The following is a 22,491-nucleotide window of genomic DNA, read 5'->3' as shown; positions in this document are numbered from 1 at the left end:
TTATTGCGTGTCTCACTGACTACAAGACCCGGGAGCTCGGTTCACGTCGCCGACATGTTCAGTAACAGAAAGCAAGGGTCGTGACAACATGATGGCGTCTGTTTGCATTAAAGCTATGGTGTGTAATTATGTTATTTGTTAGAATCTTCTTTCACATCCTGATAGAAAAAAACTGAGTCGAGTCCAGTCAAACAGAGCCGTGCTAGAACTATATAATGGAAAAGCGCCATTACTGACCCCAGCTTTAATACTTCTTTATCCTCAGCGTTAGAGCTGAAAAGCTGATGGGACCTTTTGTCTGTACTTGGATTTGTTGTGTATTTCAGAAGATGTGCACACGTCTGGATTAATGTCCATATTATGGATAGGGTAGAAAGAGTGCAGCTAAAGTTAAAGATGTTGCATAAAACATCTTTGCGAAAGGGTTAGGGTTAAAGCTAAAGCAGAGGGGTTATCCAGATGTCCGCTAGCAAGTCACGATAAAATGGTAGCAAGTTAAAGTGCTTTGATTTGAGCTTGAACTTGGTGTGTTCCATTTGTAGTTGGAATCCGGAATTTCCAACTGGGAAATGTGGTGCATACCCTGAGTCAGGATTCCAAAATGGCGGCCACCATACAATGACTACTACGTTCAACATAGTGCTGTTTAATTTTTAACTGTAGAGATATTGCTGTGCTGTTATGTGCGCAAATTAACACAGAGCGTTGTTATGGCTATCCCAGAATATGTTTGCATTCCTGACTTCTCAACTGGAATGCAGTGAACTCACTACCAGTTCCGGCTTCCCATATAAATTGGATGCAGCAAAAGGGATAGTTTGGGTTTCTAGAAGCAAGTTGCAGAGAGGCACTTTACAAAAGGCTCAGCGAATACAACTTAAGGCTGTTTATCTCACCATTAGACAGCCTTTTTCAATCAGGAAACTAACATTTTTGTAGCTTTGTAAAACGCTCACTCCCTGCTCCAAAGTCCATTAAGAAATGTTTATATACAACACATAGAAGTTGATCCACTGTTACCTCCATCATTAAGCTCAAATGTGTTAAAACTTCAGTGTTTGAAATCCTTCCTTCAGATTTATCTCTATGACAGAACTAAACTTCCCCGGGCGAAATTTGGATCTTGCCTGCTTCTTGCTGCCAATTTTTCCATAAACGTGTTCAGGGAAGTTTCCTTGTCACCCTTGTCAAGTTTCGTGCAGATGGGACAATGTTAGACTTTACTTCCTGTTTCAGGTGTTCCACTTCCTGTTGGGAAGTCATCTTTTACAGACATGTTCAGGACGGGTCTCTCTGGTCTCACATATCGTGTTTCACTTAAATCGGTAAATGTACAGCAAAGTTAGTGGGCACTTCCTGTTTAAAATGGCCGACTTCCTGTCCCTAAACATGTCCAGGGAAGGTCCCTTGTCTCACATATTGTGTTTCGTGCAATCGGCATGTTTTGATATAAGATGTGTGAGAGTTTTCTTGAAGCTCTGGGACGAGTTACGCATCAAACTTTTGGCGGAAGAGGAAAAATAAGAAGCGAAATAAATGCGTTGAATAACAAGAGATGCTTACGCTGCAATGCATTCTAGTGAGCGTTCTTACTAGTATGCGTTGCAGCAGCAGGCACTTAAAAAAACAACCTGAACTATCATTATAAGTACGCAGGCTAATTACAAAAGAAATGCCAAAACCATGAATTTGAAGCTTTACAATGAAATTTACTGGAGGCTTTTAAAACTTACATTTTTTTTATTAATTAAATACACCATACTGGAGCAAATGTCTTGGAAAATATCACAAATAAATTTCTCTTTCATTCAGCATTTATATGTTGATGGTCTCTACATTACTGACTATGAGCAGATTTCTTCAGTTTGCCATGGGTTCAGGTTTTAAAAGAGGAAGAGGAGGAGGAGGAGGGGGAGGAGCCGAGTGCGGAGAGGTTGTATGGTACGGTAGCCACGCCTGGACAACGACATTTACATGCATACTGTACATACATGGTAGTTTTACAAATACACCGAAGAGAGTGTTCATGATTTGTTTTCCACAAAAAGCCACTGATTTTTCTCAAACCCCCGTATTTTATACTGTACATACACCGAAAAGAACAGAACAAAAATCCCCTTTGACAACACTTAAAATATATAAAGTGGAAACACTATGTTGTTGGGAAATGAGGATAGAAAAAGGAAAAAGTAAAAGGTCCCGGATTTTCCCCCCAAAATGTCTTTTAACAAATTTGCAGAGTTGAAAAGTCTGGATTTCTTGAGCCTCATTAGTCTTTTCTTTGTCCCCATTCCCTCGCTTTCAGTCACAACATCCTCTCTGTGCGATCTTTATGTTTTCTCTTCCTGAAGAGTCCCCACCTTCCTGGGTTTCGTTCCGATCGGGTCTCCGGGCTTGTTTATTCCAAGGTCGCGTGGAGTCCTCAGCGCTTTTATTCAGGTGCGGTTAAGTGCAAAGTATCCACCCGTACGCGGGGAAACTCCGAGGTCGAAGGCTGAGCGCTGTGGGGCTTTTGGGGTTTACACGGAAATAAAAAGTCGAGTCACTGGTACGATGAGGAGTAGAGGATTTTCCTTTTGTGGGGAGCACAGCTGAAAAGGCCGGGGCGGGCGTCGCTGATTCACACGGTCTTGGGTGACGATGAGTAAGGGGCTTAAATGAAGGCACGCGTCCTGCTTCCTGCACAGCTCCTGCTTAACACACCTGGAGAGAGAGAACACAGATAAATATTTGTTAGTCTAGTGCAGAAGTTTTAAAGGTGCATTATGTAATAAATCTAAAGCAACTGGCCATAAAATCCTCCTAATATGTGACAGTATATTTGCATTTTTGCAGACTGCAAATCATGTTTATGTTTTGAAATCACGTTTTGGCATGTGGCGCCACCTACCGCCGTCTACCAATCATTGCAGTCAGTAGAGTCTCAGCTGCCGAGCAACCACGGGTTGCCAGTTACGTCAGAAAACGAAACCTAAAAGACCTCGGTATTTTGAATTTGAATGTAGTAACCTTTTTCGGCCACATTCTTACATATGGCACCTTTAAAGATAAGAAAACCATTCATTGAAAAGTGGTCATTGAGTAGTTTAACAGCATCTTGTCCCCGCCCACCCCTGCACTGCTGCTGTATGCACACAAACATACCCTCTGTCAGGTCTGATAGTTTTGGATAATGTTTTTTTGTTTTTTCCAAACAGAAACAAAAAGTAAAAAAGTTATGCACTGCAGGTTTAAATCCTGTCATTTAAACCATCAGATGAGAAAATACTATTTTTTTTTTTTTTGTTATAGATTTGTGTGATGGAGCATCATACATCATACTTTAATACAAGAACTAGAAATAGATTGTATACAACTTGTATTAAAAAGTTTTAACAACCTTTATTGTACCAAGAAAGTCTCACTTGAGATGAAAAATGTCTTTTAAAAAGGCCAAAAATGTATATTTATCAAACATAATGTACATTGTTAAAAGAACATAAAGAAACAACTACATTTCCGGGTTTTGCGATTTGCAAATTTCACCGACTTTTGCTTAGAAAGTGATCCATTTCTCAGCCCTGCAAATACAAATGAATGTTTGACTGTGATAAAACAACGCTCCGCCACCAGTGCTTAATTTATTGATCAGCCGCGCTTTAAAAACCATCTGCTGTCCTATTAACTTTGCCTTAACTTAAAAGTGCATCCACGAAGCCATTCTCTATAATTAGAACGTCGCTCTAACAGAAACTGCAGGAGGTGATTGTGTGAAACAGAAAGATGCAGGAGGAGTAAAGACAATTATCTGTCTGCTCCACCACCGTCCAACTTTTTCATCTCTCTTGTTTTCTGGCTTTCTTCTCCTCCGTGTTTCTAAGGGGCGATTTACTTTTCCCTTCATCCCTCAAATCACTAGGAGGCTTCAGTCTATTAGTAATTGCAAGCTCCTACTTGGGGGCTAATTAAAATGACTGACGCTGGGAGGGTCTCACTCCCCTGGGTCAAAGCAGCTCGGTATGAGAGAGGTAATTTGTCTGTTCTGAACAAAGAGATTAGGAAGAAGCTGAGAAGAAAGTCTAATAAATGAGCATCAAATATCTGGCACCACGAACGCACACGACTCCAATTATGTCACGGGAAAATTACACATAATCCAAACGGTGGTCACAGCGTGTAAATGGTTTCTGCGACTGCTTAATTTTGTCCATTTTCCATACTGTGCGTTTAGGTTGTGCGTGCAAATAAGCGGTGGAGGCAACACATGAAAAAGGCGATTATTCACTTTGACGCCATCGTGCTAATTTTGTTGCGGATCTGTTGCTTTGATTTGTTTGTGTTGTACCGCAGGCAAGAAAGAACAAAAACAGAGTAGAATGTGTGCAGAAGTGATGTTTCTTGAATGCATCTCAAAGTGGCTCCCGTTAGCGCAGTACGTTGTGAACCCTGCATTACTTCCACTAGCTCTCATGCACTGGAGTTTTGAATATTCAAATATTTGACGAATAATACCACTGAATATTCGAATAACATTTTTATGCTACAAATGCCCATCCCTAGTAGAAGTGGAGAAACTTTCCAAGAAGCAGCACTTGCTCAAAGACAATATTCAAATTTGAATGCACAAAACAACGATGGACACAATGTCACTGGTGCTTTCGCAACATTAGCAAGTCTCGCTATGAAATCAGCTATGACAAACACTGCTATGCTAACTTACGAAAGCAGCCTCCAGGACCGAGTCTCAGACACGAATATGTGTGAGTTCTGAACATGAGGAACTGACCTGTTCTTGTAGAACTCAGTTCAAATTAGAAATGAGCCGATCCGATGTTTAAAAATGGTTGTCGCCGAAACTTTTCCCAAAATCACTCAAGAGAGACACTCTGTTCGTTCCAAAGACACACAAACGTGATATGTACAAATGTACTACTCCTTACTTTAAGGCTGCGCTCACAGTTCCCTCTACTGGACCACATAGTATTTACTTCACATGGCCTGATGCTCTTCTAAGCTGTAAATGTTGAACTTTAGGCCTTCGTACCAAAATCAGCATTAAGAGTTATTTTCTTCACTCAGTGACTCAGCACAACTGTGCTATCAGTCTGGTTATTCAAACAGTCTAAAAAGCCATGGAAACATATTATATCAGTCGAAACCCAAGGTTGTGATATTGAGAACAGACACAAATAAATGGTACTGAGCCATGCCGAGTTCAAATGTGGGGCCGTTTTCTACAGAACTGAGTCGCAATGAAAATGTTGTTTTTACTTCTATATATATTCTCATTTTCCCTGCCAAACCTGCACCTTTTGAATCATTAAATAATGAATTCAATCTGTTGAATAGAACACATATATATGCACCTCAAGCTAATGACTTGAGTAGGTGTTGCAGCCCTAGATGTTTTTTTTTTTTTTAAGTATCGTAACCTTGACGATATAGGTTTAGCATCAGTAAAAGGCTCCTCATTATCCCACTGTATGCGTGTATGTGTCGTTCCCAGTCGTCTGACTTTGGCTTTAGCAGAAGCAACGCAAAGTGTTGGTGTGATGGAGTGTATCGGCTGGCGGAGTAATTCTCCCGCAGATAACAGGAGCATCCTGAGACTGCTCCCGCTGAGCGATGTGTCTCTGTTTATTTAATAATTCTCTCCCTGCTATAATTAAAGCACCGGGGCCAATATTCAGATTGCATTTTAGCATCAATAATTCAGCAGTTTTCACTACAATTGATGTTAACGCATAAATAAACAATGAGGGCCTCATATTTACTACGCCAGCATTTGCTACAAGAGACGTTCGGAGGGGGGAGGGAGCGAGGACTTAAACAGACATTTAAAATTAAGCTAGATAATGCAACAGCTTTCAATTTGAATGTGAGCAGCTCTAAGAGCTCTAAGAGCTGATTTGTAAAAGTGACAAGCTCTTAAAAGGCCTGTGACATGGAGGAAGGGGGGGGGGGCTTAATGGAGTCCTACCTCTCCTCCACTCACAAAACCACTCAAGGTGAAATGCATGCTCCCCAACAACATAATTCCTCTTTCAGTCAGACTGTGACACACTCCAATCACCTCCCATATCTCTGTGTGCGCAGACGAGGTATCAATAAAGCTCCTTGTTGTGAGGCAAAGATGATTATATCTGCTGCGGGCAGAGCGACGCCGTCCTGAAGAATGAAGTTATCCTTTGTATATGATTAGGCCTTCTGTTTTGCTTTCACCGGAGGCATCAAGATGAAATCTGGGGGGAAAGCCATGGTGACGGCTTTCATGATGGAGCGACCGCCTCCGCCCGCCATCTGTGTTTCGAGCTCGGCTCCCGTTCTCGTCGGCCTTGGAGTAATAACTTAGCGCAGGTGAACAGTCAAATACAGTTTTAAAAAGGGCTTTACGTCAGGAATTTATTACGTTAAGTTTTAAAGTGACCGTGACATGTCATGAGAGATTAACGAAACAAATTGAAATACTGTCGCAGCCAGGTTATTCACCATTAAATGTTCACGTATGGCACGCCAACGCTGTTCATGTTTTGTTTTGGTGCTTTGGTCTGTTGCTCCACCCAATAACACCGCTCACAGCGCTTCAATAAAGCTCCAGTAGCTAGACGCCCTCTGGCAGGAAATGACGCCGTTCACCTCGATAGACGCGCACTAGACAACCCATAAATCAGGCAATATGTCAGACAACCCGCCTCTTTGCCAGCTGTTTTCATCATAAAAGTGGAGATGGTGGATAGCTGTTGTACCCTGGGATGTCAGAACAGTCATTTCACCGCCTCCCCGCAGACGCGGAGAGACGTCGGAGGTGAATCTCTGCTGTAAAACGGGAATGGGAACCCACGAGCAACAGATTTCCTGGTTAGCCCTTAGCAAATCACGGACTCAGACTTGATTTACCAAGGGCTTGTCTGCACAGCAACATTAACGCAGTTATCTACATTACGCTGTCCGTTGCTATTGCTAAAGTTATACTAAGTTATGCTAACGCGACACTGTTGTTGTTGGTGAGTTCAGTATGTTTTATAAATATTATTCTTGAGTCTCTGTGACATATTAGGAGGATTTTATGGTCAGTTGATTTAGATTTATTACATAATGCACCTTTAAAATGCACAGTGAAATCATGTTCACATGTTGAATCCGGCAAAGGACGCATTCATTTTTGCTGCATCTTATGCTAACGCCATGGCGGCCGGAGCTCTTTACAAAGGTTGCCTAATCTCAACAGCATGAATTTCAAATGCCTAATGTTAATAAATCTAAAAAGCCTCAGTACCCCTCTCCAAAACGTCTCAACCAGAAGAATTCTGCTTCTGCTTGGAGAAGGGCTGCCCCCATATTTCCGACACTTCCCTTGAGTGACAGTCTACATTGTTTTAAACTGGGATTGCACTGTTTTAAACGTGGCTGTTGTATATATTTTAACATACAGCAGTGTCAGACTTGTATTAATGGAGACAGCACTATCAAAAGTCTGGCTTGGGGTGAAAAATAAATTTGAGATGAGTCAAAAAATATGTATCAGCGAGTAACAAATTTGAGCAAGAGGACAACAAAACGCACACACACAATCTCTTTTTTTTAAGTGTTTTGTGCTGACGGTTAATACAGATCTTCTGAGCGCATGTCCTCCAACAAGAATGATGGAAAAATCCATTGGCTGTCTAAAAATAAAATTCATCTGCGCCGTGTAAGATTTAATATCTGCTGCATGCCTCGCAGTGCAGCTGAGCCGACGACATCGATATAAACAGAGTGAAAAATGTTGGTGTGAATATTACAGATGTTTTTCTTTTCCTGCTAATGACTCCCGCCTGACTGATGACTAGCTTTTACCGACTTGTTCTGTACTTTCAAGTCATCACAAAGAGCCACAACCCTCCTCCTCCTCCTCCTCCTCCTCCTCCTCCTCCTCCTCGCCAGGTTTCAGCGATGCTGATAGGGCGCCAGTGAGAGGAGAGGAGGGGGGGGGGGGGGGTTGGGTGGAAGTCGTACCTTCTGGTCAGGCAGTAGCGGGTTCGTCTGCAGTGAACTCAAATGGCCGTTGATGAGCGCTGTGGGTCGGTCGTGTTCACAGAACAGGCTGCCGTTGATGTAGTGGAACCGGTCTCCTGGGACGAGCCGGTTCCGGCAGGTGGAACATGTGAAACACTGCAGGAGAGAGAAGGAAAGGCAAGGTGTTACATTACATCTGAGGGTAAACGCGCATGTTCATGACATGTTCACGTCAGTGCAGGTGCTCCACTGGTTCGAGCTGTTAAACACTGGGATGGTACGATGCCACGTTTTGTGATACAGATCATGATATCACTGTCGTGTTCCAACCAACACATTTTTTATTAGTCGCATGACAGTGGTGGCAGACATCTTTTTTACAGCCCGTTATGCTACGGTTCCGTTTGGTGCAGTACGATTTAGTTTGGAATGGTACAGCCCTAAATCAGGCTTGCGTTTCGGGCTGTGTCCGATGGCTGTGTAGCGCAACGTCGTACCAGTGCGACGACGTTATTAACAGACAACAATGGAGGACACCCAGTAGCTCTTATTTTCCTGCCCGGTTTGTGGCTGTTTGACTCAACAAAGCTTTGATTGAGAATAGACCGTGGGTGTCTGCTTCAACTTCAATGGGATATTTACACAATCAGCTGATGGGTGGAGCTACGCTGACTGTACCGTACCGTACTTTTAATCTGGTACGCCAAGGGAAGGGTACCACAGAATTGGACGGTTAGGGCCAGTTATTTTGGTACTATTTCTAATGGAAACGTACGTGAAAACATACGTAACGTACTTTATCAAACAGAAAAATAAGTCCTTAATTCTCAGTTTCAACCTTAAGAAATGGTCTTATGTATTGGGATATGCATCGTATCGCCATATTCTGACCAATAAGCCCTATTTTCAATTACGGCAGGAAAAAGTTGCCTAACCCAGTTTTAATCACAACGCAGAGTTCCGTTATTTTTTTTTACTTCCTCCAGATCAAGACTTTTACCTTGAGGTGGTACACGTTGCCCTGTGCCCTCATCACCAGTTCGCTGGCTGGAATGGACTGACCACAGGCGCTGCAAGCTCCGCTGTTTCCGAATAACCTGAAAGAAAGTGACAGAGGAGGAGAGAGCATTACTACGGTGTAGGACGTAAACTTTTCTTAAAACGTTGTGTTTTGTATAATGCTATACTCCAGTTCCCTTGCCCATTTTTGATGAAGACCTGAAACTCAAGACCACCTAAATCAAGGGAGATGTAGAAGCTCATTTTCCAATAGACTTCCATTCAAATTCAGTTATTTTCATACACACTCCATAACCCTATCCAGTGAGTTACAGTAATAATTACCAGAGCTTCTCACTGATTTTAGTCCCATCTGTATGTGCCATGTCCGTAACAATGACATTGCAGCGACTTTCACCTTAACACTAACCCTGTGTGAATAGACCAGCACTAAATATGTGTGTAAATATTCAGTCATATCCTGTTTACAAGTAGTTTTACGTGGATTTTCAAGCATGGAGACACTTCTGAAACACGACGAACGCCACTCTGAACAATCCTGTACAAATTGGCCATTAATATTCGAGATGTCCTGTGGTAATTTCACATGACTCCACCTATCCATGTAAAACTAATCCCTTGCGAATAGTGCTTATTGTAACCACTGTATAGATTCAGCCTGGTGTCACAGACAGTGGCGTCCTCACATCTGTTTGTGTGTGACTGAATGAAAACTGTATTTGGTGCCAAATCCACTGCTCCTCCTGCTCCATTTAAAAAAAAAAACACAGCACACAGATGAATCCTGCAGCACTCACTGAAACTGCATATTACTTTTGGTGCACACATTTTTTCACAACCTAATAATAACCTGGAACATAAGCAATCAGGACCTAAGAGGATTTGATTGTGCGTCCAGGTGGAGACATAGTGTTTTTGCCATTAGGACTCCGGCGAACGCTCCGTCAGTGCCGTGTTTCCATTAGAAGCCCGTAGCTACTCGGTTTGATATATAATGTGCATGGGTTAACCTTTTCAATCATGGTGTCAACACTTTAGATTTGCTTCTGCTCATCTCTTTCGTCCCTAACCTTCTCTCTCTCTCCCTCTCTCTCTTCCCCTCCTCTTGATAATGAAATGCTTGCTCCAGCTTCCCTTCTATCTTCCTTCTGAGTCCACAATTTAGATTACTTCATCTCGGTGAGCAGCAAACTGAATGAAATTTCGATTTGAGCAGAAAGTAATTTACTGGGATCTGGACCCATTTGTCATCATATCTCACCGGGTGTTTGCTCTATCACTGCACTTTTCCTAAGCAATCAAATAAGACCACGGCATCTGACATGCTCCGGAGAGAAGGGGAGAGAGGGATGGAAAAAGAAAGGGATAGGGAGGAGGGAGGGAGGGGTGTGTAACACTGATGTGTGTGTGTGTGTGTGTGCATCAGATAAAGTTGTTTGGCTCAGACAGAAAATAACAAGAGAAAAGAACAAGAGGCACTTTTTAAAAAAAAGTTGTTTAAGGGTGTAAAGTGCAGCTGAATAATTAGTTGTTTGAAATTTGCAATTAGAAATTCACAAAGGCTGCAGTTTCATTGTTCTTTTTTTTAATGAAATGTGAAAAATGTGAGAAATAATTTGTATCTTTAAGTTGTCATCATCAGAGCATAAAAGTTAAAATATTAACAATTTCTCCTGTGGTAATATTTACACTTTTAATTGAAAAACCACGGCAAATATTGAATTAATCAGCATCTCATTTAACTTTAAATAAAGAAAAATAATCGCGACTCAAACGAAAATACATGTCAAAAATTAGAAGCAAGTGAAGTCATTCAGCCGGAGGGTGAATTTGATGTGATGTAAAATGTATAATATGAATCAGTACTCTACGATGAAGTGAAAGATACAAATATATTATTAAAATGCAGACAAGGGTGCGATGAACCAGTCGATGTCCCATATTTTATTCACTTTGACTGCAAGACTTTAAATCTTTCTTCCTTCTCAAGTGCAAATGATTTGGCTGAAGCACTTAGGACATTAAAAAGGATGTTTACAATATGAAAAATATTGTTTTACACATTACAGGTGTCAGGTTTTTGTCTCTAGATTTGATTAAATAAACACAATAACAGGGTGGCTATTTCTTAAAAAAGTCATCTGTCAGCTGTGAACCCGTGGTGTATTAGTTTTGTCATGAAATGGGAAATACATAGGACTCTCTGGTCATTCAGAAAATATACATTTGAAGATAAGCAGTTTTATACTTCTGCCCAACAGATCCCACTTGAACATGCACAAAAAGTATTTTCTGGTAGTTATATTACTATATATATATACTATATATTTCTAAAAGTGGTGAGCATGTTAACGCGCTAACGGCGGTTAATGCATGACGCCTGACCGGAAAAAGACGCGTGTGTGACATCATGTTTACGTGACTCCCGATTGTTAAAACGAGTCTCTAAAGTAACGCTAAACTTTAGAGGCACACATACACAGCACAAGGTTACACTGGTTATTTTGTAACGCTGCTCTTTTTCGTTGAATATACAGACCGCTCCACTTTGACTGTAGGCACGCTAAACGGCGCTAAAGGAGCTAACACAGCTAATGGAGCTAACTGCTAAACGGTGCTTGGATTCCGGTGTCACGGCACATAAACATGACCTCACTCGTGTCTTTTTCCGGTCAGTCGCCATGGAAACGGTGTCATGCGTTAACCTAGTGCCCACCTCTAATTTTTAACAATATGCATTATAGCATTAAAAACCTTGTATTGCATCTATTGCCAATTTACGAGGGGCCTTGAATGCATCTTGTATGATCCCTTCAATGTGAATAATCGTTAGCGACTGTTAAATAGCATTTCTGCTCGAAATGTCCATTCCCACTAGATGCATATGGACTGTCCTCTAAGGAAACCCACATGCAAAGAAATGCTTCCAGTGCGCTGACCATAACATGCACGGCTGTTGAAATATGTAAACAAACAAACAAACAAGCTAGAGCTCTGTGCGAATGCAAACACTGAAATGGTTTTGAATGAGACAGACGAGGAGGAGGAGGAGGAGGAGGAGGCAGAAGCAAATTTTGTCTTGGCATCATTTGGAAAGGCTCCATCAAAACTCAATTTCAGAAACTAATTAACTGGAGACTGTCGTCACAACACTGCCAATTCTCAGCTCTCACTGGGACAAACACGACACTGGGAGTGAACACAGTGTATAGCCTGTGATTTTACACTCCAGCCTGCATATATATATATATATATATATATATATATATATATGTGTATATGTGTGTGTGCATTTCTAAAGGAGCCTAAAACTTTGCTAAAATTTGAAACACATCCTGGAGTTTCCAGAAAGGCGACGACACAAAGACAGGACTTTTGTTTCCGCCGCAGTGTGGAAGCTCTGGAAGTTGATTATTTTCTTTTTAAACCCGAGCACAGCCTCTTGATAGTATTTGATTTAAGGAGCCAAAGCCTTTAGGTGCTCAATTAAGCTGCTATATCGGTTTGAACTCGGGCTCTAATGGCCTCTTCTGCCAGTGAACTACAGCGCAGAGGTGAAGTTAGACACCCAGGGTCAGTATAATTAAGGCCAAGGGACTCTTTAATTGCAATGACACATCCGGTTTTTGCTTTTATCCTCCTAAAGAAAAGTAGTAAGAAAAAAAACAACAGTGGCTCTTTGTGGAGGACGGATTTATCTTGATTTATCTTCCCTCGGGGATGTGGGAAAAAAAAACCAACGCGTTTGATGAAATTAAAACAAGAAAAACAAATAAAAGAACACGCGCGCGCACATTTAGAGCTGTCTGTTCTCCCATGTAGGCGACGACTATTGGATTTCATTTCGCCGCTGACTGCCAGGTGAAATATAGCGCGGCTCGCTGCTGCTGGGGCTGTCTGGTAAATGCAGACCTCGTTTCGCCAAGGCCTTTTGAGTAGGGTAAAATTACCCCCACAACAATGATTTCTGCAACACAGTCCATTAAAAATGCCTCTCTACATCAGCAGCCAAAGCACCTTAAAAGCACTAGGCCATATTGATACTGAAGCGGGAGCTTTGCATAATGGCAAGAGCTGCATTAGAGAGAGAGAGATGGAGGGGGGGGGGGGGAAAGGGTGGAGGGGCCATGGACAGGGAGGGACAGGGACTGGAGATTGCAAGGATGAGGGGAGGGCGTGTGTGTGTGTGTGCATGTGTTTTAGGGGGAGGGGAGGGTGTGGTGGTGGTGGTGGGGGATCAGCCAAATTACACTTGGTTAATTCAGAGTAACAGATCTGGCCCCAAGTGAATTGAAGGCCTTGAATTAATTCTGTTATGACAAATCAAGATAAACGTTTCCCCTAAATTGCATGCGATTTAATTAATTTCTGAGATCACAGGTTTTTTTTTTTCTCCCCTTCCTTCCTTCCTCGGCCTAATAGTTCACATTCTCTCTCTCGTGCTGTCATAGTGCTTGAGTGGGCAGACTTCAAAGTGATATTAAATAACTATTAGATTTACCTCACACATTCTATTGGAAAAGTGCCATTTAATTACCTAGGCTTATTCAATTAAGGGGGAGGGGGGATGGGGATGGGAGGGGGGGCATTCTCCCTCAATCCAGCACAGCCACAAGTAAATGAATTCTCCCCTCGAAACCAGCGGCGCACACGGAAACAATATCTCCCAACTCCTGCTTCTTAAAAATCATCCTGTGACACAAAATGGTCTTGAAAGCTTTTGTCGGTGTTGGAAAAAAAAAACGGAAGCTGTTGTTGTTTGTGCTGCTCTTGTGTTTGATTGATGGGTCAGACGTACGTACGTATGTATGAACATCCCATTGCAGCTGCTGGTGTGATAGGCTCATTGAAGTAATATTAATGGGTATTGAATTGATAATTGGTCAATATGTATAAATAAGCATCTGGGCCGATGATAACACTATTGATATGTTAAGATGCATAGTTCGCAAGCACTTATGATGAAGCTGTAGACGTCAGGCGATTGCATTTGACATTGTGCTGTTTATAGGAAGGAGCCAATATGGAGCTCAGTGTTGATGTCAATCCAATACTGGTCAAAATCACTGCATCACATATCAGAAAAAGAGAATATCTAATACGATCTAAAAAACCCTATATTTCAAATGCATCCCTAAGCTCCGACTGTAGAAATGTGAGCTGTTTATTTCTTCTTTACTGCAGCAGAATATTTGTTACACTTTCAAACATTATGTTTTTGAAATGGCTGGTTATAAAACGTCAGCACAAATGTGTTAACCGTTGTATCTGATGTCAGTTTCGGTCTCAAGGTTGTGATATCAGTGTCTGTGTGAGACCAGAACAGGTGGTTTTTTTCAGCCATTTGAAGCCGCTTATTCAAGCCACAATGGCAGATTAGTGCGGAAATGTTTTGGCTAGCGTTGCTAAAATTCGCAAAAAAACAAAGTGACTAGCATGATGTTTGAAAAGTGAGCAAGTTAACAGCTAACACTCACAAAACACTCGCTGCGTTTGACTGTTTCGCTAAGCTAACGTTCAGCTCAGCTAATATTTAGCAACGCTAGCCTCCCTGCTCTGACGCTGATGAAAGGCTGAATATTAATGCGTTGCTGCTCACTCCAGACATTGTTGACATCACATTTAAGAACTTAAAACGTATGTATGTGTTAAACAATCCCAGAGAGCATCGTTGAAGTGACAGTGACAGCAGAAGAGGCTAAACCCATAAGACATCATTTGCATTTAAATATGTATAACTGATTATGAAACAGCCATAATTGAAAAATAAACTTCATAAACTTCAAGTATGGAGAAGAGAAACTTCTGCAACGCGATCGACATGCGCAACAACATGCCACAGTAGCATGTTGTTCTATTTTGGAACTATGGAAGTAAATACAGTTCATTTAAGAATCATAATAGCTGCCTTCAGAAACTTATGTAATAAATCTAAAGCAACTGGCCATAAAATCCTCCTAATATGTCACAGAGACTCACAAATAATGTTCATATAACAAACTGAACTCACCAACAACAACAGTACAGCCACAATATTTGCATAAAAAAAAAATATTTTGCAGACTGCAAATCATGTTTATGTTTTGAAATCATGTTTTGGCATGTGGCGCCACCTACCGCCGTCTACCAATCATTGCAGTCAGTAGAGTCTCACGGGTTGCCAGTTACGTCAGAAAACGAAACCTAAAAGACCTCGGTATTTTGAATTTGAATGTAGTAACCGTTTTTGGCCACATTCTTACATATGGCACCTTTAATGAAATCGTGAGGTACACAAATGCTCAAACCCAGAAATCATCAGCATCAAAGTATAGAAAAGTATATATAAGTATTGGGATCCATAAGCAGTATGGACACAGTTATCAGAATCAGAATCATCTGCAGCTGAATAACATTTGTGTCATACACACAATTTAACAGCCGATTACAAAAATGAGTCTGCCCCTTTAAGATCGAGAGAGGAGGGAAAAACACAGCAGCAAATGGCCTTCACAATAATCCCTCTCTCTTTCTCTCTCTCACTCAAAAGCCAATTTGGTTAATTAAATGTTTTGTTTGCAGTGTGGCTCTCATTCATTTCGGACACGTCACTGAGGGCGGATACAAGCCAGGGACCAGATCTCATTAGATAAAACCCATCAGGACTAAAGGAAATGGAGGAAGAGGGGGGGGGCGACTATAATTAAAGCATTTAATTGTGTGGACTCACTGTCAGATGTTTTTTTTTTTCTTTTTTCCATGGCGACCATCTTTATCTCCACACACATCTCCTTGCTTCCATAACACATACGCGCCGTAGCTCTTGCACCAAACGCACTCTCATTACAAGTGGAAAGGTGTAGCCACGTTTCTAGGCCCCTTCTTTTCCTCTTGTAATTTTAATTATGTTATAGTCCCATTATGAATGAAGTGCATCATTGACTTCCTACTGCTTTTTTTACCCCACGAGTGTGCACAGGCACGCTTTACCTTTAGAGTCACGTGCAGATTTAAAAGCAGGTTCAAGGTTTGGATATTTGACGATAGAGTTTGACGATACTACAGCTGCAGCTTAATGCTGATGTGGTTTATAGATAATATCTCCATATTTCTCTGGATATACAGTACGAGATATATCAGGATATAAAGCTGCACACAGCTTTTTTTTTCACTTAAGGGGTTTGTGCTTCTCAAGAGACAGTGAAAATACACTGTAAATACACTCTAAAATAAAAATATTTACTGATTATGGTCTGTACTACATGCTTACAGGTGCATTATGTAATAAATCTAAAGCAACTGGCCATAAAATCCTTCTAATATGTCACAGAGACTCAGGAATAATGTTCATATAACAAACTGAACTCACCAACAACAACAGTACAGACAAAATATTTGCATTAAAAAAAAATATTTTGCAGACTGCAAATCATGTTTATGTTTTGAAATCATGTGGCGCCACCTACCACCGTCTACCAATCATTGCAGTCAGTAGAGTCTCAGCTGCCGAGCAACCACGGGTTGCCAGTTACGTCAGAAAACGAAACCTAAAAGACCGCTGTATTTTGAATTTGAATGTAGTAACCGTTTTTGCCACATTCTTACATATGGCACCTTTAAATTTCAGTTTTTGGGGCTTTTTAATGTTAAAAGAAAAAAATTAGTGTGTTAGAAACAATGAAATTGACTATAGATATGGTGTGACTTAAGTGACTTTTTTAAGTGACTTTTTGTATTTTTTTAATCAATATATATGATATTTAACTTAAAATAGTAAGTGTATTTCACTAATTTATTCCATATAATAAATATGATTATCAACGCAACAGCCCTTAAAACCAGAAAAAGTAATCACCGATAACTTATCATGATATGACATCTAAGACAATATCGATATATTGCCGAGCCCAACCTTGAGAACCCTTCTAAATACACATCAGACTCTTTAAGTTTTTACCTAGTTGTCCAAGAGAGGGCGCTGTGACTGCAGCCTTTAGCGAATCAGAAGACAACAGTGATGTTAGCCTTTTTTTCCTTTACAATGGCGGACACAAATAAGCTAAACCGTTCTCCGGAGCAGACTATCACCACACCAATGTTTCTTAAAAGTGGTGTGTGGATTTATTTTTTGGTTCCTAACAAAGTAACAAACAAATCTAATCTAAGACTAAGTTATTGACTAAACCGCAGCCTAAGCTAACAGTGGAGTAAGCGGCAGAGTTAGCGACGCTAACAGAAGTCTATGCGACGTCGTTCAGTGCAACAATGCGAAAAGTAGGGATGACACGATAACACTTTTTTTTGTGTGCGATGCTGATATCTCAAACTCGTGTATATACAGTCATTTTAGATCGTTCAAACCATGTGCCTAGCGAAGCATACCATATATAGCATTTCACCCCTGCGCGATGCTAGCATTCCAAAATAATAGTATAACTGGAACTTTTTTTTTATTTTCTGTACTATTAAGTGACTTGTCGTCATATTTTCATTGCTGACCAAATAGCGTTTTCTTGGCTTAGATTTTGGGATTTTAAGAGAATCACTTTTACGTGTGTCTACGCTACAGAAGACGGCGGTAGTATTGGTAGTTGTTGCACTGTTCCAAATGACTAATCCGATGTGATTTTTTTATATTGATTAGTATCCGATGAAATACATTTTTTTGACATTATAACTGGGATAAATGTGTTTATTTTACATTGCAAAGACCCTCGTGAACATAAGAATGTGACCTTTAGGTGAACTGAGCCTCATCTCATTTACAACATGTCACCAACAGCCTCCTCCTGGCGTCTGACGAAACCTACTAGAATATTTAAACACACTCTCTTTGGTAATTAAATGGTATTTGTCTCCTGCTTTTTGTTAGCGCAGTGACTTCCTCAGCCTCTCTCACGAGCGTGCGTTCAGACACACATTTTACATCTGGGGTCATGTGTGAGTGTTTAAAAGCATGTCGAGTGCAGCACAGTTCCAGTTTTTTTTTTTACATATTTGACGTCAGAACATCGACGGTAAACTTATAAACAACATTAGAATTTGATCTTTGGGTGAACTGGGCCTCTTCCCGTAACACTTCATGTCATCAACAAACCACTTTCCTGGCATCTGATGCACCTACTACAATATTTAAAAACACACTCTGTGCTAATTAATCAGGATTTTTCCTCTCGGGTTATGTTGTTGTCTTATTATGAATGGAAAGAAGTCCGCTCGTGGATTTTCCTCAGCCTTTTTCACGAGTGTCCGCGCAGTATGAAACATTTTGAGTCACGTGTGCTAATTTTCCTGAAAGTTTTTTTACATATAAGACCTCAAATTGACTTGTTTTAACTCAACGGTTCACCTTGTTAACATTAGAGCTTTGTCGTGTCACACTAAATGACACAGTTTTCTCTTGACAGAAGAAGGAAAATAAACTTGAACAAACAAGGAAATCCAACAAGAATAGACTTCTGTCTAATGATTATATTCATGATCACTTAATCGGATAATAAGAGTACAAGAAGAAATGGTGTAAATGTTGATCACTGTCAACCAAAACCCCTAAATTCCACATAAATTCTTCACTTAGCAAAGACTGAAAAATGTAGTCTTTCCTTATGGGAGCAGAATGTTTGTAATACAGTTGGAACATAAGTGTTTTGTTAAAAAATGGCTCGTTTAAACGACGCAAAAACAACTGTATATCAGACTGATATTGATATCGGTTCATACTCAAGGTTGTGGTGTCGCTGTCGGAGACATATAAGTGCTATCGAGCCGTCCGGACTCTGGCAAACCAAAGACGTCAGTTTACCATCACACGGGAGCAGAAAATAGCAGGAAATAGTCACATTTAAGAAGTTTAAAAAGAAACTGCACGATGAAAATGGTCAATTTGTTTAAAAACTGACAAATAATCTCTCGTTCTCCAGACCAGAGATCTAATCTCACGACACGATACTTAGCTGATAATTTGTGTCATTTTGTGCTGAAGCATATTTCAGAAACATTATGCTCTCACTTACATCCTTGTCACATGACAGCGGTGGCTCTCCTTGTACGTCTTATTGTAGCATTCCCGTCGTATTTAGCTTCACAGATTATACTGGATCACAGGACTTTTAAGAGTTGCTGCGTTGTTTCCCTGGGATGATTGAAAAGATAAAAACGGCCGCGTGTCGCGTCTCACCTGATGTAGTCGTTTCTGCACAGGATCATGCCGCTTTTCGTGTAGCACGACGTGCCGATTTCGCCCAGCTGGGCCTGGCAGCAGGAGCACTTGAGGCAGCGGCTGTGCCAGTAGCTGTCCATGGTGTAGAGCAGGAAGCGGTCGGCGATTTTCCCCCCGCACCCCGCGCACCGTTTCCAGGACAGAGAACCCGTGCCCACCGGCGGTGGCTGGCTGCTGCCTCCGGGATTCACCATTGTCCCTGCGAAACACACGGATCACGAGTCAGGAACGCCGCACTTACAGTGAGGATGTGAGTGTTCGAGCTTTTCTTTTTTTTACCAAGTATGTTAGATTATTTAGTGCACCAGAAACTTAAGATGAGGAGGAAACAAACTTCCACAGTTTGATTAATCAGGTCTGAAATTCAAACATTTCAGCTTCTTGAACATGGAGGAGCAGCTGCACACGAGGGCTGATCTCATTAAGGGAGCAGTCGCGAGTGCAGCTCTGCTACGAGTCGTTTAGTCGACTAATCTGCCCTTGATCTGCGGCTCATCCCCGCACTACGACTACGACTGCTGCTGCTGCTGCTGCTTCACCGGACTCCTCATGACCACAGTCAGCCAGGAGAAGGAATGTGACATTTAAAAGTAGAATGTGTTATTTTTGCACACATTCGTCATATAAGGTCGAAGGTCTAAGGACAGAGGATGTTACCAACCCTGTGAAGTCCCGTGAGACAAACTATGTTTTGTAAACTGTGGGCTATATAAATAAAGATTGATTGATTGATATTAATTTGACCTCTGCATTTAACCCGTTATTATTATTATTATACGCCAGTAGCGAACAATCAAAAAGGCTCCAATTGAACTGTATTTTTTTGTTTGTTTAACTTTAACACAAACAGTTTCATACCTAAAAGTTCTCATCCCTACGTTGGAGCATAAGTAGTTTTGGTGATATCGTTTCTTCCCTATTCCCTTATTCCCTTTAAGATACAACACTTTGACAGTAAATAGTTTCTGCAAGACAATATTTCATTGGACTTTTAAGCTGTTTCTGTAAAACAAATGGGAGTAAAATAAAAATAAAGGCTGAAGCTTGAGGGATGGATCTCGAAAGACTCGTGAAAAGGTTGAGAACTTTTAAGATATGGACTGTTTGCTCATTGAAATGTTTCCCATTGCTAATTTTGACGTATATTTATTGCCATTTTGCCTTTATTTGGACAGAAAGAGTTTAAGTAGAGGCAGGACACAGGGGTCAAAAACAGGCGAGCATGTAGTACGTGCACCCTAACCCCTCAGATATCGCATTTTTGACGTGAAAACCATGCATTGAGAGTTTGTTTACTGCAGAAACTCTGATTCGTCGCCAACACCTGATGCTTTGCTGGCATTTTTGAAGCCCTAAACGACGCGTACGACATCCATTCGCGAGCATTGAGCGGAAAAAACGCGGCCAGATCGTCGATGCAATGACGATGACGTGTTTCCGATCTGATGAGATGCAGATTATTTCCCTTTTTCCGCAAACTGTTAAAGTGGCTTTTTTTTCTGTAGCAGGTTTCTAATGCCAGTCTCCTGCAGGACGACTGCGTGTGCGGATCAAGCCAAATCTTTGTTGAAAGGCAGGTAGGCTAATTAGTGTGTGTGTGTGTGTGTGTGTGGGGTGGGTTAAGAGAGAGGGAGGGGGGCAGACACACACACACACACACACACACACACACACACACACAAAAGCATTCAGTAAGCCCATTAGCAATGGCTCTCAGGGACAAACCTCAGAGCTGCTGATTAAATCTAAAAGCAGATGAATCCAAAAAAAAAAAAAAGTGGAGGAAGAGGAGGGAGGGAAGTGGACGATGGGGAGGAGGAGGAGGAGGAGGGGGGGGGGGTCTGAAAGTGACTCCCCTGGATAAACAAGACAGACCATCATCAAGTTTCATTCATGGACCAGAGAGAGAGAGAGAGAGAGAGAGAGAGGGCTTTTAACTTAAATGGACAAACTCAAGTCATTACATGGACGGGCAATTTGGGAGAAGGAGAGAAAAGACACGTGAGGTGGACACATGAGTTCCTGTGTCTTTGTGTCCCTCTGTCCACTGTCTTCTGTCCATCTGTTTTCCTCAATCTCTTTCCTATGTCCACTATCTTATCTTTGTTTTCTGTGCATCATCTTTTTGTCTCTTTTTCACTGTCCACTACCTCTTATCCCATGTCCACTATCTAATGTCTCATTGTCCCTCTGTACTCTGACTCGTTTTCAACTGTCCACTATCTCGAGTCTTGTCCCATGTCTCCGTGTCCACTATCTTCTCTAACATCTCTAGTCCTCTCTCGTTTCTCTATCCACAATCTCCTGTGTCCTTTTTTCTTCTTCTCCTCTCTATCCTTTTTCTGTCAACATCTATCGTCTCTCCAGTTTCTGTCTAAGTCTCGTGTCCTTTTTTGGTTTTTAAAATAGGGGAAAATAAATGTAGAGACACGCGCACAGACGTGTAGTGACACACAGATTTTTGATGTGAGACATCAGCAGAGAGCACGAGGACAGTTTCCAGTGACAATCAGCAAAAAAAAAAAAAATATATATATATATATACATACACATATACATATGTAATATGTAATTACAGCGTTAAAAACACTCACCTCGCGTGTCTCCGTGGAGCGTGATGGTTGTAAAGTTCAGCACTTTTAAAGGTGAGAAAAAAAGGTGACCAGGTACAAAGTCCAACCTCAAAAAAAAAGTAGACAGATAAATAATAATAAACTAATAAATAAATAAATACACAAACAAGCAAACAAACACGCGCTGCGGACGCACTATGGCGCGCGCTCGCTCGCTCCTCCGGCTCCACGCGAACCTCCGCGAGGCGTCTCGTGCTCGCGTTTCAGTGGAAACGAGCAAATGGAGTTATCAGATAGTATTTCCACTGTGGACTCTTTCTCCGTGGATCTCACTGCTGCTGCTTCACAACTCGATGTTCTCTCCGCGACCAAACAAGTCCATGGTGCGCACGAGCGGTTACGCACGCGAGAAAGTGCGTGTGTTTTTTTGTTTTTTTGCGGAGAGACGATGAAATCTGCGGAGGTCCTCTCTCTCTCTGTGTGTGTCTGCGTCTGTCCGTGTCCCGTTAGCTGCTCTCTCTCTGTACATGTGTCGCTGACAGGAAGAAAACCTCCAGTAAAAATAAAATCCAAGAGAGGAAAAAAACGCCTTTTAGTCGCGTGACGAAGGCGCCGCCGCAGCCAATCAGAGCGCGGTCCATTTAAAGTGAATATGAAATCCAGCCAATGAGAGCAGAGGGAGGTGAGCATGGATGGAGACAGAGCCGAGAGAAGCAAAATAAACAT

The 22,491-nt window shown here is 41.4% G+C and overlaps 1 protein-coding gene across 1 annotated transcript; it reads right to left on the bottom strand.

Annotated features, from left to right (window-relative positions):
• Positions 1 to 1,942: 1,942 nt before the first annotated feature.
• lmo4b (LIM domain only 4b) lies at positions 1,943 to 22,176 on the bottom strand. Its single transcript, XM_083888549.1, has 5 exons — positions 21,787 to 22,176; positions 19,151 to 19,391; positions 8,975 to 9,071; positions 7,975 to 8,130; positions 1,943 to 2,703 (listed from the first exon to the last, which is right to left on the bottom strand). Exons 2-5 carry the CDS (start codon positions 19,384 to 19,386, stop codon positions 2,695 to 2,697), a joined length of 498 nt encoding a protein of 165 aa, XP_083744675.1. The 5' UTR covers positions 19,387 to 19,391; positions 21,787 to 22,176; the 3' UTR covers positions 1,943 to 2,694.
• Between the last annotated feature and the right edge of the window lie 315 nt (positions 22,177 to 22,491).

The sequence above is a fragment of the Microchirus variegatus genome, assembly GCF_963457635.1.
Source record: "Microchirus variegatus genome assembly, chromosome: 4".
NCBI lineage: Eukaryota > Metazoa > Chordata > Actinopteri > Pleuronectiformes > Soleidae > Microchirus > Microchirus variegatus.
This window is presented reverse-complemented; position numbering and strand designations above follow the sequence as displayed.